Genomic DNA, 18,995 nt, shown 5'->3' on the forward strand with positions numbered 1-18,995 from the left:
TTCTGAACATGGGCTATAGCCCATACCGTACGGCATACTATAGCACGCCGTTTTTCATCATTTTGGAGGATTTGAAAAAAATGAAAAATTTCAAAAACATGGGTTATAGCCCATCGTTTTTTGAAATTTTGAAAAATAAAATTAACCTCGTTATTCATCATTTCTGAACATGGGCTATAGCCCATACCGTACGGCATACTATAGCACGCCGTTTTTCATCATTTTTGAGGATTTGAAAAAAATGAAAAATTTCAAAAAACATGTGTTATAGCCCATCGTTTTTTGAAATTTTGAAAAATAAAATTAACCTCGTTTTTCATCATTTCTGAACATGGGCTATAGCCCATACCGTACGGCATACTATAGCACGCCGTTTTTCATCATTTTGGAGGATTTGAAAAAAATGAAAAATTTCAAAAAACATGGGTTATAGCCCATCGTTTTTTGAAAATTTGAAAAATAAAATTAACCTAGTTTTTCATCATTTCTGAACATGGGCTATAGCCCATACCGTACGGCATACTATAGCACGCCGTTTTTCATCATTTTTGAGGATTTGAAAAAAAAAAAAAATGTCAAAAAACATGGGTTATAGCCCATCGTTTTTTGAAATTTTGAAAAATAGAATTAACCTCGTTTTTCATCATTTCTGAACATGGGCTATAGCCCATACCATACGGCATACTATAGCACGCCGTTTTTCATCATTTTTGAGCATTTGAAAAAATTTAAAATTTAAAAAAACATGGGTTATAGCCCATCATTTTTTGAAATTTTGAAAAATAAAATTAGCCTCGTTTTTCATCATTTCTGAACATGGGCTATAGCCCATACCGTACGGCATACTATAGCACGCCGTTTTTCATCATTTTTGAGGATTTGAAAAAAATTAAAAATTTCAAAAACATGGGTTATAGCCCATCGTTTTTTTTAAATTTGAAAAATAAAATTAACCTCGTTTTTCATCATTTTTGAACATGGGCTATAGCCCATACAGTACGGCATACTATAGCACGCCGTTTTTCATCATTTTTGAGGATTTGAAAAAAATGAAACATTTCAAAAACGTGGGTTATAGCCCATCGTTTTTTTAAAATTTGAAAAATAAAATTAACCTCGTTTTTCATCATTTTTGAACATGGGCTATAGCCCATACCGTACGGCATACTATAGCACGCCGTTTTTCATCGGTTTTGAGGATTTGAAAAAAATGAAAAATTTCAAAAACATGGGTTATAGCCCATCGTTTTTTGAAAATTTGAAAAATAAAATTAACCTCGTTATTCATCATTTCTGAACATGGGCTATAGCCCATACCGTACGGCATACTATAGCACGCCGTTTTTCATCATTTTGGAGGATTTGAAAAAAATGAAAAATTTCAAAAACATGGGTTATAGCCCATCGTTTTTTGAAATTTTGAAAAATAAAATTAACCTCGTTATTCATCATTTCTGAACATGGGCTATAGCCCATACCGTACGGCATACTATAGCACGCCGTTTTTCATCATTTTTGAGGATTTGAAAAAAATGAAAAATTTCAAAAAACATGTGTTATAGCCCATCGTTTTTTGAAATTTTGAAAAATAAAATTAACCTCGTTTTTCATCATTTCTGAACATGGGCTATAGCCCATACCGTACGGCATACTATAGCACGCCGTTTTTCATCATTTTGGAGGATTTGAAAAAAATGAAAAATTTCAAAAAACATGGGTTATAGCCCATCGTTTTTTTAAAATTTGAAAAATAAAATTAACCTAGTTTTTCATCATTTCTGAACATGGGCTATAGCCCATACCGTACGGCATACTATAGCACGCCGTTTTTCATCATTTTTGAGGATTTGAAAAAAAATTAAAATGTCAAAAAACATGGGTTATAGCCCATCGTTTTTTGAAATTTTGAAAAATAGAATTAACCTCGTTTTTCATCATTTCTGAACATGGGCTATAGCCCATACCGTACGGCATACTATAGCACGCCGTTTTTCATCATTTTGGAGGATTTGAAAAAAATGAAAAATTTCAAAAAACATGGGTTATAGCCCATCGTTTTTTGAAAATTTGAAAAATAAAATTAACCTAGTTTTTCATCATTTCTGAACATGGGCTATAGCCCATACCGTACGGCATACTATAGCACGCCGTTTTTCATCATTTTTGAGCATTTGAAAAAATTTAAAATTAAAAAAAACATGGGTTATAGCCCATCATTTTTTGAAATTTTGAAAAATAAAATTAGCCTCGTTTTTCATCATTTCTGAACATGGGCTATAGCCCATACCGTACGGCATACTATAGCACGCCGTTTTTCATCATTTTTGAGGATTTGAAAAAAATTAAAAATTTCAAAAACATGGGTTATAGCCCATCGTTTTTTTTTAATTTGAAAAATAAAATTAACCTCGTTTTTCATCATTTTTGAACATGGGCTATAGCCCATACAGTACGGCATACTATAGCACGCCGTTTTTCATCATTTTTGAGGATTTGAAAAAAATGAAACATTTCAAAAACGTGGGTTATAGCCCATCGTTTTTTTAAAATTTGAAAAATAAAATTAACCTCGTTTTTCATCATTTTTGAACATGGGCTATAGCCCATACCGTACGGCATACTATAGCACGCCGTTTTTCATCATTTTTGAGGATTTGAAAAAAATGAAAAATTTCAAAAAACATGGGTTATAGCCCATCGTTTTTTGAAAATTTGAAAAATAAAATTAACCTAGTTTTTCATCATTTCTGAACATGGGCTATAGCCCATACCGTACGGCATACTATAGCACGCCGTTTTTCATCATTTTTGAGCATTTGAAAAAAATTAAAATTAAAAAAAACATGGGTTATAGCCCATCATTTTTTGAAATTTTGAAAAATAAAATTAGCCTCGTTTTTCATCATTTCTGAACATGGGCTATAGCCCATACCGTACGGCATACTATAGCACGCCGTTTTTCATCATTTTTGAGGATTTGAAAAAAAATTAAAATTTCAAAAACATGGGTTATAGCCCATCGTTTTTTTTAAATTTGAAAAATAAAATTAACCTCGTTTTTCATCATTTTTGAACATGGGCTATAGCCCATACAGTACGGCATACTATAGCACGCCGTTTTTCATCATTTTTGAGGATTTGAAAAAAATGAAACATTTCAAAAACGTGGGTTATAGCCCATCGTTTTTTGAAAATTTGAAAAATAAAATTAACCTCGTTATTCATCATTTCTGAACATGGGCTATAGCCCATACCGTACGGCATACTATAGCACGCCGTTTTTCATCATTTTTGAGGATTTGAAAAAAATGAAAAATTTAAAAAAACATGGGTTATAGCCCATCGTTTTTTGAAAATTTGAAAAATAAAATTAACCTCGTTTTTCATCATTTCTGAACATGGGCTATAGCCCATACCGTACGGCATACTATAGCACGCCGTTTTTCATCATTTTGGAGGATTTGAAAAAAATGAAAATTTTCAAAAAACATGGGTTATAGCCCATCGTTTTTTGAAATTTTGAAAAATAAAATTAACCTAGTTTTTCATCATTTCTGAACATGGGCTATAGCCCATACCGTACGGCATACTATAGCACGCCGTTTTTCATCATTTTTGAGGATTTGAAAAAAATGAAAAATTAAAAAAACATGGGTTATAGCCCATCGTTTTTTTAAATTTTGAAAAATTAAATTAACCTCGTTTTTCATCATTTCTGAACATGGGCTATAGCCCATACCGTACGGCATACTATAGCACGCCGTTTTTCATCATTTTTGAGGATTTGAAAAAAATGAAAATTTTCAAAAAACATGGGTTATAGCCCATCGTTTTTTGAAATTTTGAAAAATAAAATTAACCTCGTTTTTCATCATTTCTGAACATGGGCTATAGCCCATACCGTACGGCATACTATTGCACGCCGTTTTTCATCATTTTTGAGGATTTGAAAAAAATAAAAAATTTCAAAAAACATGGGTTATAGCCCATCGTTTTTTGAAATTTTGAAAAATAAAATTAACCTCGTTTTTCATCATTTCTGAACATGGGCTATAGCCCATACCGTACGGCATACTATAGCACGCCGTTTTTCATCATTTTTGAGGATTTGAAAAAATTAAAAAAACATGGGTTATAGCCCATCATTTTTTGAAATTTTGAAAAATAAAATTAACCTCGTTTTTCATCATTTCTGAACATGGGCTATAGCCCATACCGTACGGCATACTATAGCACGCCGTTTTTCATCATTTTTGAGGATTTGAAAAAATTAAAAAAACATGGGTTATAGCCCATCGTTTTTTGAAATTTTGAAAAATTTAATTAACCTCGTTTTTCATCATTTCTGAACATGGGCTATAGCCCATACCGTACGGCATACTATAGCACGCCGTTTTTCATCATTTTTGAGGATTTGAAAAAATTTCAAATTTCAAAAAACATGGGTTATAGCCCATCGTTTTTTGAAATTTTGAAAAATAAAATTAACCTAGTTTTTCATAATTTCTGAACATGGGCTATAGCCCATACCGTACGGCATACTATAGCACGCCGTTTTTCATCATTTTTGAGGATTTGAAAAAAATGAAAAATTTCAAAAACATGGGTTATAGCCCATTGTTTTTTGAAATTTTGAAAAATAAAATTAACCTCGTTTTTCATCATTTCTGAACATGGGCTATAGCCCATACCGTACGGCATACTATAGCACGCCGTTTTTCATCATTTTTGAGGATTTGAAAAAAATGAAAAATTTCAAAAACATGGGTTATAGCCCATCGTTTTTTGAAATTTCGAAAAATAAAATTAACCTCGTTTTTCATCATTTCTGAACATGGGCTATAGCCCATACCGTACGGCATACTATAGCACGCCGTTTTTCATCATTTTTGAGGATTTGAAAAAAAATAAAAATAAAAAATAAAACATGGGTTATAGCCCATCGTTTTTTTTAAATTTGAAAAATAAATTATAACCTCGTTTTTCATCATTTCTGAACATGGGCTATAGCCCATACCATACGGCATACTATAGCACGCCGTTTTTCATCATTTTTGAGGATTTGAAAAAAATGAAAAATTTCAAAAACATGGGTTATAGCCCATCGTTTTTTGAAATTTCGAAAAATAAAATTAACCTCGTTTTTCATCATTTCTGAACAGCATACTATAGCACGCCGTTTTTCAAAAACATGGGTTATAGCCCATTGTTTTTTGAAATTTTGAAAAATAAAATTAACCTCGTTTTTCATCATTTCTGAACATGGGCTATAGCCCATACCGTACGGCATACTATAGCACGCCGTTTTTCATCATTTTTGAGGATTTGAAAAAATTTCAAATTTCAAAAAACATGGGTTATAGCCCATCGTTTTTTGAAATTTTGAAAAATAAAATTAACCTAGTTTTTCATAATTTCTGAACATGGGCTATAGCCCATACCGTACGGCATACTATAGCACGCCGTTTTTCATCATTTTTGAGGATTTGAAAAAAATGAAAAATTTCAAAAACATGGGTTATAGCCCATTGTTTTTTGAAATTTTGAAAAATAAAATTAACCTCGTTTTTCATCATTTCTGAACATGGGCTATAGCCCATACCGTACGGCATACTATAGCACGCCGTTTTTCATCATTTTTGAGGATTTGAAAAAAATGAAAAATTTCAAAAACATGGGTTATAGCCCATCGTTTTTTGAAATTTCGAAAAATAAAATTAACCTCGTTTTTCATCATTTCTGAACATGGGCTATAGCCCATACCGTACGGCATACTATAGCACGCCGTTTTTCATCATTTTTGAGGATTTGAAAAAAAATAAAAATAAAAAATAAAACATGGGTTATAGCCCATCGTTTTTTTTAAATTTGAAAAATAAATTATAACCTCGTTTTTCATCATTTCTGAACATGGGCTATAGCCCATACCATACGGCATACTATAGCACGCCGTTTTTCATCATTTTTGAGGATTTGAAAAAAATGAAAAATTTCAAAAACATGGGTTATAGCCCATCGTTTTTTGAAATTTCGAAAAATAAAATTAACCTCGTTTTTCATCATTTCTGAACAGCATACTATAGCACGCCGTTTTTCAAAAACATGGGTTATAGCCCATTGTTTTTTGAAATTTTGAAAAATAAAATTAACCTCGTTTTTCATCATTTCTGAACATGGGCTATAGCCCATACCGTACGGCATACTATAGCACGCCGTTTTTCATCATTTTTGAGGATTTGAAAAAAATGAAAAATTTCAAAAACATGGGTTATAGCCCATCGTTTTTTGAAATTTCGAAAAATAAAATTAACCTCGTTTTTCATCATTTCTGAACATGGGCTATAGCCCATACCGTACGGCATACTATAGCACGCCGTTTTTCATCATTTTTGAGGATTTGAAAAAAAATAAAAATAAAAAATAAAACATGGGTTATAGCCCATCGTTTTTTTTAAATTTGAAAAATAAATTATAACCTCGTTTTTCATCATTTCTGAACATGGGCTATAGCCCATACCATACGGCATACTATAGCACGCCGTTTTTCATCATTTTTGAGGATTTGAAATTTTTTTTATTTTTTAAAAAACATGGGTTATAGCCCATCGTTTTTTGAAATTTTGAAAAATAAAATTAACCTCGTTTTTCATCATGTCTGAACATGGGCTATAGCCCATACCATACGGCATACTATAGCACGCCGTTTTTCATCATTTTTGAGCATTTGAAAAAAATAAAAATAAAAAAAAACATGGGTTATAGCCCATCATTTTTTGAATTTTTGAAAAATAAAATTAACCTAGTTTTTCATCATTTCTGAACATGGGCTATAGCCCATACCGTACGGCATACTATAGCACGCCGTTTTTCATCATTTTTGAGGATTTGAAAAAAATGAAAAAATTCAAAAAACATGGGTTATAGCCCATCGTTTTTTGAAATTTTGAAAAATAAAATTAACCTCGTTTTTCATCATTTTTGAACATGGGCTATAGCCCATACCGTACGGCATACTATAGCACGCCGTTTTTCATCATTTTTGAGGATTTGAAAAAAATGAAAAATTTCAAAAAACATGGGTTATAGCCCATCGTTTTCTGAAATTTTGAAAAATAAAATTAACCTCGTTTTTCATCATTTCTGAACATGGGCCCATACCGTACAGCATACTATAGCACGCCGTTTTTCATCATTTTTGAAAAAAAAATCAAAAATCAAAAAACATGGGTTATAGCCCATCGTTTTTTTAAATTTTGAAAAATAAAATTAACCTAGTTTTTCATCATTTCTGAACATGGGCTATATCCCATACCGTACGGCATACTATAGCACGCCGTTTTTCATCATTTTTGAGGATTTGAAAAAAATGAAAAATTTAAAAAAACATGGGTTATAGCCCATCGTTTTTTGAAATTTTGGAAAAAAAAATTTACCTAGTTTTTCATCATTTCTGAACATGGGCTATAGCCCATACCGTACGGCATACTATAGCACGCCGTTTTTCATCATTTTTGAGGATTTGAAAAAAATTAAAAATTTCAAAAAACATGGGTTATAGCCCATCTTTTTTTGAAAATTTGAAAAATAAAATTAACCTAGTTTTTCATCATTTCTGACCATGGGCTATAGCCCATACCGTACGGCATACTATAGCACGCCGTTTTTCATCATTTTTGAGGATTTGAAGAAATAAAAAAAATAAAAAAACATGGGTTATAGCCCATCGTTTTTTTTTATTTTGAAAAATAAAATTAACCTCGTTTTTCATCATTTTTGAACATGAGCTATAGCCCATACCGTACGGCATACTATAGCACGCCGTTTTTCATCATTTTTGAGGATTTGAAAAAAAATACAAATTTCAAAAAACATGGGTTATAGCCCATCGTTTTTTGAAATTTTGAAAAATAAAATGAACCTAGTTTTTCATCATTTCTGAACATGGGCTATAGCCCATACCGTACGGCATACTATAGCACGCCGTTTTTCATCATTTTAGAGGATTTGAAAAAAATGAAAAATTTCAAAAACATGGGTTATAGCCCATCGTTTTTTGAAAATTTGAAAAAAAAAAATTACCTAGTTTTTCATCATTTCTGAACATGGGCTATAGCCCATACCGTACGGCATACTATAGCACGCCGTTTTTCATCATTTTTGAGGATTTGAAAAAAATGAAAAATTTCAAAAAACATGGGTTATAGCCCATCTTTTTTTGAAAATTTGAAAAATAAAATTAACCTAGTTTTTCATCATTTCTGAACATGGGCTATAGCCCATACCGTACGGCATACTATAGCACGCCGTTTTTCATCATTTTTGAGGATTTGAAGAAATTTAAAATAAAAAAAAACATGGGTTATAGCCCATCGTTTTTTTTAATTTTGAAAAATAAAATTAACCTCGTTTTTCATCATTTTTGAACATGAGCTATAGCCCATACCGTACGGCATACTATAGCACGCCGTTTTTCATCATTTTTGAGGATTTGAAAAAAAATAAAAATTTCAAAAAACATGGGTTATAGCCCATCGTTTTTTGAAATTTTGAAAAATAAAATGAACCTAGTTTTTCATCATTTCTGAACATGGGCTATAGCCCATACCGTACGGCATACTATAGCACGCCGTTTTTCATCATTTTGGAGGATTTGAAAAAAATGAAAAATTTCAAAAACATGGGTTATAGCCCATCGTTTTTTGAAATTTTGAAAAATAAAATGAACCTCGTTTTTCATCATTTCTGAACATGGGCTATAGCCCATACCGTACGGCATACTATAGCACGCCGTTTTTCATCATTTTTGAGGATTTGAAAAAAATGAAAAATTTCAAAAACATGGGTTATAGCCCATCGTTTTTTGAAAATTTGAAAAATAAAATTAACCTAGTTTTTCATCATTTCTGAACATGGGCTATAGCCCATACCGTACGGCATACTATAGCACGCCGTTTTTCATCATTTTTGAGGATTTGAAAAAAATGAAAAATTTCAAAAAACATGTGTTATAGCCCATCGTTTTTTTAAATTTTGAAAAATAAAATTAACCTAGTTTTTCATCATTTCTGAACATGGGCTATAGCCCATACCGTACGGCATACTATAGCACGCCGTTTTTCATCATTTTTGAGGATTTGAAGAAATTTTAAATAAAAAAAAACATGGGTTATAGCCCATCGTTTTTTTTTATTTTGAAAAATAAAATTAACCTCGTTTTTCATCATTTTTGAACATGAGCTATAGCCCATACCGTACGGCATACTATAGCACGCCGTTTTTCATCATTTTTGAGGATTTGAAAAAAAAATTTTTTTTCAAAAAACATGGGTTATAGCCCATCGTTTTTTGAAATTTTGAAAAATAAAATGAACCTAGTTTTTCATCATTTCTGAACATGGGCTATAGCCCATACCGTACGGCATACTATAGCACGCCGTTTTTCATCATTTTGGAGGATTTGAAAAAAATTCAAAAATTCAAAAACATGGGTTATAGCCCATCGTTTTTTGAAATTTTGAAAAATAAAATGAACCTCGTTTTTCATCATTTCTGAACATGGGCTATAGCCCATACCGTACGGCATACTATAGCACGCCGTTTTTCATCATTTTGGAGGATTTGAAAAAAATGAAAAATTTCAAAAACATGGGTTATAGCCCATCGTTTTTTGAAATTTTGAAAAATAAAATTAACCTCGTTATTCATCATTTCTGAACATGGGCTATAGCCCATACCGTACGGCATACTATAGCACGCCGTTTTTCATCATTTTTGAGGATTTGAAAAAAATGAAAAATTTCAAAAACATGGGTTATAGCCCATCGTTTTTTGAAAATTTGAAAAATAAAATTAACCTAGTTTTTCATCATTTCTGAACATGGGCTATAGCCCATACCGTACGGCATACTATAGCACGCCGTTTTTCATCATTTTTGAGGATTTGAAAAAAAAAAAAAAAAATTAAACATGGGTTATAGCCCATCGTTTTTTTTAATTTGAAAAATTAAAATAACCTCGTTTTTCATCATTTTTGAACATGGGCTATAGCCCATACAGTATGGCATACTATAGCACGCCGTTTTTCATCATTTTTGAGGATTAAAAAAATAAATAAAAATTAAAACATGGGTTATAGCCCATCGTTTTTTTTTAATTTGAAAAATAAAAATAACCTCGTTTTTCATCATTTTTGAACATGGGCTATAGCCCATACCGTACGGCATACTATAGCACGCCGTTTTTCATCATTTTGGAGGATTTGAAAAAAATTAAAAATTTCAAAAACATGGGTTATAGCCCATCGTTTTTTGAAATTTGGAAAAATAAAATGAACCTCGTTTTTCATCATTTCTGAACATGGGCTATAGCCCATACCGTACGGCATACTATAGCACGCCGTTTTTCATCATTTTGGAGGATTTGAAAAAAATGAAAAATTTCAAAAACATGGGTTATAGCCCATCGTTTTTTGAAATTTTGAAAAATAAAATTAACCTCGTTATTCATCATTTCTGAACATGGGCTATAGCCCATACCGTACGGCATACTATAGCACGCCGTTTTTCATCATTTTTGAGGATTTGAAAAAAATGAAAAATTTCAAAAAACATGTGTTATAGCCCATCGTTTTTTGAAATTTTGAAAAATAAAATTAACCTTGTTTTTCATCATTTCTGAACATGGGCTATAGCCCATACCGTACGGCATACTATAGCACGCCGTTTTTCATCATTTTGGAGGATTTGAAAAAAATGAAAAATTTCAAAAAACATGGGTTATAGCCCATCGTTTTTTGAAAATTTGAAAAATAAAATTAACCTAGTTTTTCATCATTTCTGAACATGGGCTATAGCCCATACCGTACGGCATACTATAGCACGCCGTTTTTCATCATTTTTGAGGATTTGAAAAAAAATTAAAATGTCAAAAAACATGGGTTATAGCCCATCGTTTTTTGAAATTTTGAAAAATAAAAATAACCTCGTTTTTCATCATTTTTGAACATGGGCTATAGCCCATACCGTACGGCATACTATAGCACGCCGTTTTTCATCATTTTTGAGGATTTGAAAAGAAGAAAAAAAAGAAAAAAACATGGGTTATAGCCCATCATTTTTTGAAATTTTGAAAAATAAAATTAACCTCGTTTTTCATCATTTCTGAACATGGGCTATAGCCCATACCGTACGGCATAATATAGCACGCCGTTTTTCATCATTTTTGAGGATTTGAAAAAAATGAAAAATTTCAAAAACATGGGTTATAGCCCATCGTTTTTTGAAATTTTTTAAAATAAAATTAACCTCGTTATTCATCATTTCTGAACATGGGCTATAGCCCATACCGTACGGCATACTATAGCACGCCGTTTTTCATCATTTTGGAGGATTTGAAAAAAATGAAAAATTTCAAAAACATGGGTTATAGCCCATCGTTTTTTGAAATTTTGAAAAATAAAATTAACCTCGTTATTCATCATTTCTGAACATGGGCTATAGCCCATACCGTACGGCATACTATAGCACGCCGTTTTTCATCATTTTTGAGGATTTGAAAAAAATGAAAAATTTCAAAAACATGGGTTATAGCCCATCGTTTTTTGAAAATTTGAAAAATAAAATTAACCTAGTTTTTCATCATTTCTGAACATGGGCTATAGCCCATACCGTACGGCATACTATAGCACGCCGTTTTTCATCATTTTTGAGGATTTGAAAAAAAAAAAAAAAAATTAAACATGGGTTATAGCCCATCGTTTTTTTTAATTTGAAAAATTAAAATAACCTCGTTTTTCATCATTTTTGAACATGGGCTATAGCCCATACAGTATGGCATACTATAGCACGCCGTTTTTCATCATTTTTGAGGATTAAAAAAATAAATAAAAATTAAAACATGGGTTATAGCCCATCGTTTTTTTTTAATTTGAAAAATAAAAATAACCTCGTTTTTCATCATTTTTGAACATGGGCTATAGCCCATACCGTACGGCATACTATAGCACGCCGTTTTTCATCATTTTGGAGGATTTGAAAAAAATTAAAAATTTCAAAAACATGGGTTATAGCCCATCGTTTTTTGAAATTTGGAAAAATAAAATGAACCTCGTTTTTCATCATTTCTGAACATGGGCTATAGCCCATACCGTACGGCATACTATAGCACGCCGTTTTTCATCATTTTGGAGGATTTGAAAAAAATGAAAAATTTCAAAAACATGGGTTATAGCCCATCGTTTTTTGAAATTTTGAAAAATAAAATTAACCTCGTTATTCATCATTTCTGAACATGGGCTATAGCCCATACCGTACGGCATACTATAGCACGCCGTTTTTCATCATTTTTGAGGATTTGAAAAAAATGAAAAATTTCAAAAAACATGTGTTATAGCCCATCGTTTTTTGAAATTTTGAAAAATAAAATTAACCTAGTTTTTCATCATTTCTGAACATGGGCTATAGCCCATACCGTACGGCATACTATAGCACGCCGTTTTTCATCATTTTTGAGGATTTGAAAAAAAAATAAAATGTCAAAAAACATGGGTTATAGCCCATCGTTTTTTGAAATTTTGAAAAATAAAAATAACCTCGTTTTTCATCATTTTTGAACATGGGCTATAGCCCATACCGTACGGCATACTATAGCACGCCGTTTTTCATCATTTTTGAGGATTTGAAAAGAAGAAAAAAAAGAAAAAAACATGGGTTATAGCCCATCATTTTTTGAAATTTTGAAAAATAAAATTAACCTCGTTTTTCATCATTTCTGAACATGGGCTATAGCCCATACCGTACGGCATAATATAGCACGCCGTTTTTCATCATTTTTGAGGATTTGAAAAAAATGAAAAATTTCAAAAACATGGGTTATAGCCCATCGTTTTTTGAAATTTTTTAAAATAAAATTAACCTCGTTATTCATCATTTCTGAACATGGGCTATAGCCCATACCGTACGGCATACTATAGCACGCCGTTTTTCATCATTTTTGAGGATTTGAAAAAAATGAAAAATTTCAAAAAACATGGGTTATAGCCCATCGTTTTTTGAAAATTTGAAAAATAAAATTAACCTCGTTTTTCATCATTTTTGAACATGGGCTATAGCCCATACTGTACGGCATACTATAGCACGCCGTTTTTCATCATTTTTGAGGATTTGAAAAAAATGAAAAATTTCAAAAAAACATGGGTTATAGCCCATCGTTTTTTGAAATTTTGAAAAATAAAATTAACCTAGTTTTTCATCATTTCTGAACATGGGCTATAGCCCATACCGTACGGCATACTATAGCACGCCGTTTTTCATCATTTTTAAGGATTTGAAATTAAAAAAAAAAAAAAAAAAAACATGGGTTATAGCCCATCGTTTTTTGAAATTTTGAAAAATAAAATTAACCTCGTTTTTCATCATTTCTGAACATGGGCTATAGCCCATACCGTACGGCATACTATAGCACGCCGTTTTTCATCATTTTTGAGGATTTGAAAAAAATGGAAAATTTCAAAGAACATGGGTTATAGCCCATCGTTTTTTGAAATTTTGAAAAATAAAATTAACCTCGTTTTTCATCATTTTTGAACATGGGCTATAGCCCATACCGTATGGCATACTATAGCACGCAATTTTTCATCATTTTTGAGGATTTGAAAAATTAAAAAAAAAAAAAAAACATGGGTTATAGCCCATCGTTTTTTTACATTTTGAAAAATAAAATTAACCTAGTTTTTCATCATTTCTGAACATGCCATACCGTACGGCATACTATAGCACGCCGTTTTTCATCATTTTTGAGGATTTGAAAAAAATGAAAGAAAAAGAACGAATGAGAATGAGAATGAGAAGAAAAAACGTTGGGTTATAGCCCATCGTTTTTTGATTTTTAGATTTTTTTTTTAATCCTTGTTTTTCATCATTTTTGACCATCCCACTGAGCAATAGCCGGCTATTAGACGTGCGTCTAATAATGGGATAAAAAACGTCTAAAAATTTACGTCTAAAACACGTCTATTTTTAGACGTGTTTTAGACGTCTATTTTTAGACGTTTTTTATCCCATTTTTAGACGCTCGTCTAATAGCCCATATCGTATGGCATACTGTAGCACGCCGTTTTTCATCATTTTTGAGGATTTGAAAAGAATGAAAAAACCAATCATATTGACGTGTCTATATAGCTTCACATCCGGTTTCGCACATATCCCGCCCTTAGCTCACGCTGATTGGTTCGGTACGGAACGGATTGGTGTCAGCTCAACTCCCTGAGAGATGCCAGATGAAGGCTGTGTTGGGGAACATGGTTACCCAATACCGCCCCCATCTGGCAGCGTCAGGTTAGGGCTATAGCCCATCGTCTCGGAGTGATTTTCGTCTTTTTTCAAATCCTCAAAAAAACGGCATGCTATAGTATGCCGTACGTAAATGGGCTATAGCCCATGGTCAAAAAAGATGAAAAACGAGGATAAAAAAAAATATGAAAATCCCTCCGAGACCATGGGCCTGAGTGATTTTCGTCTTTTTTTCAAATCCTCAAAAATGATGAAAAACGGCATGCTATAGTACGCCGTACGATATGGGCTATCGCCCATGGTCAAAAATGATGAAAAACGAGGATTGAAAAAATGACGAAAATCCCTCCGAGACCATGGGCTATAGCCCATCGTCTCGGAGTCATTTTCGTCTTTTTTTCAAATCCTCAAAAATTATGAAAAACGGCATGCTATAGAATGCCGTTCGAAACCATGAAATGAACCATGTAAATAGGCCTACAACAAATTCAGCAGGGCACTGCAGGGAGTTGAACCCCGTTCTAGTAAACCAGAAGTACCATAACCAGTGCCGTAGTTTTTGTTTTGTTGTCATTTACAGGTCCATTCGTTAAACAGTAAAGTTATTTCACAATTTACATTGTAGGCAATAATTAATGACGGTATATAAAGAAGAAAAACACAGAAGCACAACACTAACACTTTCGAATTGTTTATATTATTATGATTTAGTTTTTATTTATTTTAAGAATTAACAAAAAATAGTGTTGGACCTTGATGGAAATATGGATGCACCTTGAGGAGAATGTTTATAGTTTAAGACAGGACACCATGAAATACCAGAGAGGTTAAAAATGTACCCAACTGAATTGAAAATTTGAGTGAAATGCCCTATGCATTCCAGGGGATGAATAGAAAAACCTTTTATGAAAAACCCTAGGAAACCCCTTAATAGTCAGATGCAAGAAAACTAGGAGAATAATTGAAGGAATTTACAATGAAATGTGTCACATTCCGAAGTACATTACATAATTCATTTAGATAAATAATCCAAATGTCGATGGGTCCGAAATGGCTTCTGTAGCATTGTCCATAGTTTTAGGAGAGAGTTGACATCAGTTTGTTGACATTAATCCATTGGCTGGGGAAGTTTCATGTCCGCGACGAGGTCCAGGTTGGCGGTGGCTGGCGCGTTCTCATTGGTCCGGCACTGGTGATGAATCATACAATCAGTGTGACATGACACAGAAGTAATATGAACAATAAGATGTAAACAGGGAATAAATGATAGAGACATCTTTGACTAGACAAATAGGATATGACTGTCCAGTGTGTGTGTGTGTGTGTGTGTGTGTGTGTCTGTGTGTGTGTGTGTGTGTGCGCGTGCGTGTGTGCGTGCGTACGCACGTGTGTGTGTGTGTGTGTGTGTGTGTGTGTGTAAACAAAGATTTTTCCTAAAAAACATTAAATGCCATTCACAATGAATGGACACTTTTGAGCGTAACACAAACCTTGAAGAGGAAGGTGAGGATGCTAATTCTGATTGGCCGGAAGGAGATGATGTATGATGAAGTGGGATGATAAGAGCGCCCCTCACTTCACACGGGTGTGTGAAGTGAGGGGGGTGTTCAGTGGAGTACTCCTTATTACGCAGACAGATTGATGCAGATCGATTCCCACTGAGCACAACACACCCTGGGGTTCACAAGCAGCTTCTGTGCTTTAAGGCTGCGCTCACACATAAGAGGTGCGTTGTATTCTTGGTGTAGCAGACAGTTCCAATTAATTTTCAATGGCGAGTCAACCGTGTTTGATGCCTGTGTTCTGCCCCCCTCACTGCCATTAAACAAGGCTGTCTCGTCAGACCAAGAGACTCATATTGAAAATGAATTGGAGCTGTCTGCTACATAGAGGAGACACGAGACACGGAGAAGACACACGTCTCTTATGTGTGACTGCAGCCTCTGGCCTCACTCACATATACAAAACATGTGTATCTTGATTGTCCTGGGGGGGGAGGGGGGAAGAGACGGCTTCCATTCTTCATTTCCTATGGAAATCACATGGTTTTGAAAAGACAGCCTTGTCTCAGGGCCCATGAGACAAGGCTGTCTTTTCAAAACCATGCGACTTCCATGGAAAATGAATTGAAGCTGTCTCTTCACACCCCCTCTCCCGCCAGGACTTGTCTTCCATGTGTGAGTGAGGCCTAATATACCCAAAGGGATGGATAACAATTACATGACATGTTCTATTCCTTCACATTGGAACAACACAACAAATAGATGGTCATACCACTGCCGCATACTTTACAGGAGAGTTTAAAAAAAAAGAAAGAATTGCAACATCAGCGTTTTGTCATCGCAGACTCAATATTCAAATAATCTGTCTATATTCATCTGAAAATAATGCATATACTGTATCGGTCAGGTTATTTCCTCTTGCCTGATATTTCACAGGGATTGCTCGTCGCTTGTCTATAAAACCGCATAATAGGCATGCTGGGTTTCATGTCGTCAACACCCGTTTCTACTCTTAGAGATCTCCTTTGCAGGCCTGTCTGCCCTGGTGCAGCTCAGTCTATTCTGTGAGATGCTGCTTATTTCCCACTTAATTAGGTGGGTGTTACCTGTCACATTCCCATGCTCTGCTTATATTGATTGAAAGGGGAAAGAATGCCTTCAAAGTCAGTAGCTCTCACACTTTCAAGATGTTTCTAAAACGTTTAAAAATGTAAAATGACACATGGTGATCTAGTCTTTGCCTTTCTTCCGTTCCGTTGCCTGCAGAGAGAGTAGTTATCTGCTTGTTGTTGGCTCACTGTATTCTTTTGATTTGCTTGAGTGTATTTTTTGTTTGTATATTAGGGGGTGGGCTCACAGTTGACAAGTTATCTCTGCTACTGTTGTATAGTCATCATGCATGCCAGTTCCCACCTGATGTTGTGTGGGAGTCCTGACTGCTCCATGTGGTACTCGATAACTGCCTGCTTGCATAATGTCTTCAGGCTGGGATTGAAGTCCAGGACATAAACGTCTTCGACTGCGTGTCCGTAACCACCAAAGGCGAGAATACGACTTCCCACCATGCAGAAGCACATTCGATCCTTCCAAACCGGGGCCTTCCCCTTGGGCTCAAAGGCCTTCCAGGAGAAGGTCTCTGGATTGAACTTCTGGATGGTCTTGTTCAAGTTGTCACCACCCACTATGTACAGCTCTCTATTGTAGGCGAAGGCCTTATGATCCCTTTTTCCCTTTGTAAGACTGTGTTCATCATTTTGCAATTGCAGCCAGCAGCTGTTCTCCGTATCAAACACGCTGATGATGCCCTTGTCCTGCCCTCCGAATACAAACATATTTGTCCCAATGATGGCGGTGGGACTTTCCGAAGCGGTCGGCGGAGTGCCTTTGGCGTTGATCAAAGCCCAGACCATCGTGGTGGTGTCCAACTTGTAGATGCTGTTAGTTAACCCAGTCGACTGGTTTTCTCCTCCATAGATGTACATGGTCCTTCCCAAGGCACAGGCTGAGTGGTGGTACCTGTTCTCTGGAACGCTCCCAGAAATCTTTGGCTTGAGCCAGCTGTGGTTCTCCACATTGAAAACATGAAGCGCAGGACATTGAGGAAACCCCCCCCAGATGTAAACACCGTCTGCTACCAGCACGGCTGTGTGGTAGTAGCGATGGGAGGGAAGGTCATCTTGGCCACTTTTGCCCGGGGGTAACTTGGTCCAGTGCAAGGACAATGTGTTGAAGACATACACTTCCGTCCCTACACGTTGGCTCATGTAGGTACAGTGCCATCCGAAGACGTACACCTTGTGGTCGACTGCCACAGCAGCATCAATGGTTTTGTTCGGTCCTCCTTTCAGGGGCAATGTCCAGCGGAACATTTTCAACTGTGGATGAACTGGAACTTTCTTCAAATGGAATAATTCAACTAGAATATAAATAAACTTCACCCTGTTAAACTGAATCAAGTCATATGGCCCACGCTACAACTTATATTGGCACGGCGATGCAACTGTCACGCAAAGGTTGGCCAATCCACAAAGTCGATGGGTAGGGTTGGCCAATCAGGGACGACTTAGGATATCCCCTTTGTCATGAATCATGCTGTACAAAGTACAAGTGTTATTCATTCTGAATAGCATCAGTTTATTGGTTGATTGTGACTGTACTATGACATCAGCCATCTCCATATTAGGATAACATTTCAGTCCAATCAGAAACCCTTTGACTTTAAATTAAAGTTTTTAAAGTTAAATAATATGTCAAAAAGAAGAAATGATGGCATAGTCAATATTAGCTGCTATGTATCTGCAGCAGTGGCATAGTAGAGTAGGCTACTGCTGCTACTGTATGTTATTATCACAGCATAAAGTTATATCATGATTTCGACCCACTCAGACCCCCACACCATAGCACCCCATGAGACAATGGTAAATGGTGCATTTATATAGCGCCTTTATCCAAGGCGCTTTACATAGATTGTGCATTACATTCACCCATTCAGACACTGATGGCAGCGAAAACCATGCAAGGCACCAACCAGCACATCAGGAGAAATTAGGGGTTCAGTGTCTTGCTCAAGCTAGGACACTTCGACACTAACTCTGGGGGAGCCCGGGTTCGAACTGGGAACCTTGCGGTTGCCATTCAGCCACTCTACCGCTGATCCACCGCCGCCCGTACCCAATGGGATACATTACCATTATTATGGTTTGGT

General features: G+C 34.7%; 1 protein-coding gene across 1 annotated transcript in view; it reads right to left on the minus strand.

The window, feature by feature from the left end:
• Positions 1-18,159, minus strand: part of LOC310853615 (kelch domain-containing protein 3-like) — a gene marked incomplete at both ends in the record, with an annotated part of 71,399 nt that extends 53,240 nt beyond the window's left edge. Inside the window, one exon of the mRNA XM_083758007.1 lies at positions 17,204-18,159. Coding sequence (XP_083614133.1) covers positions 17,204-18,159 — 956 coding nt within the window. The remainder of the gene's footprint in view (positions 1-17,203) is intronic.
• Positions 18,160-18,995: the final 836 nt, after the last annotated feature.

This window comes from Protomyctophum parallelum (genome assembly GCF_964188405.1).
Source record: "Protomyctophum parallelum genome assembly, chromosome: 22".
Lineage (NCBI taxonomy): Eukaryota > Metazoa > Chordata > Actinopteri > Myctophiformes > Myctophidae > Protomyctophum > Protomyctophum parallelum.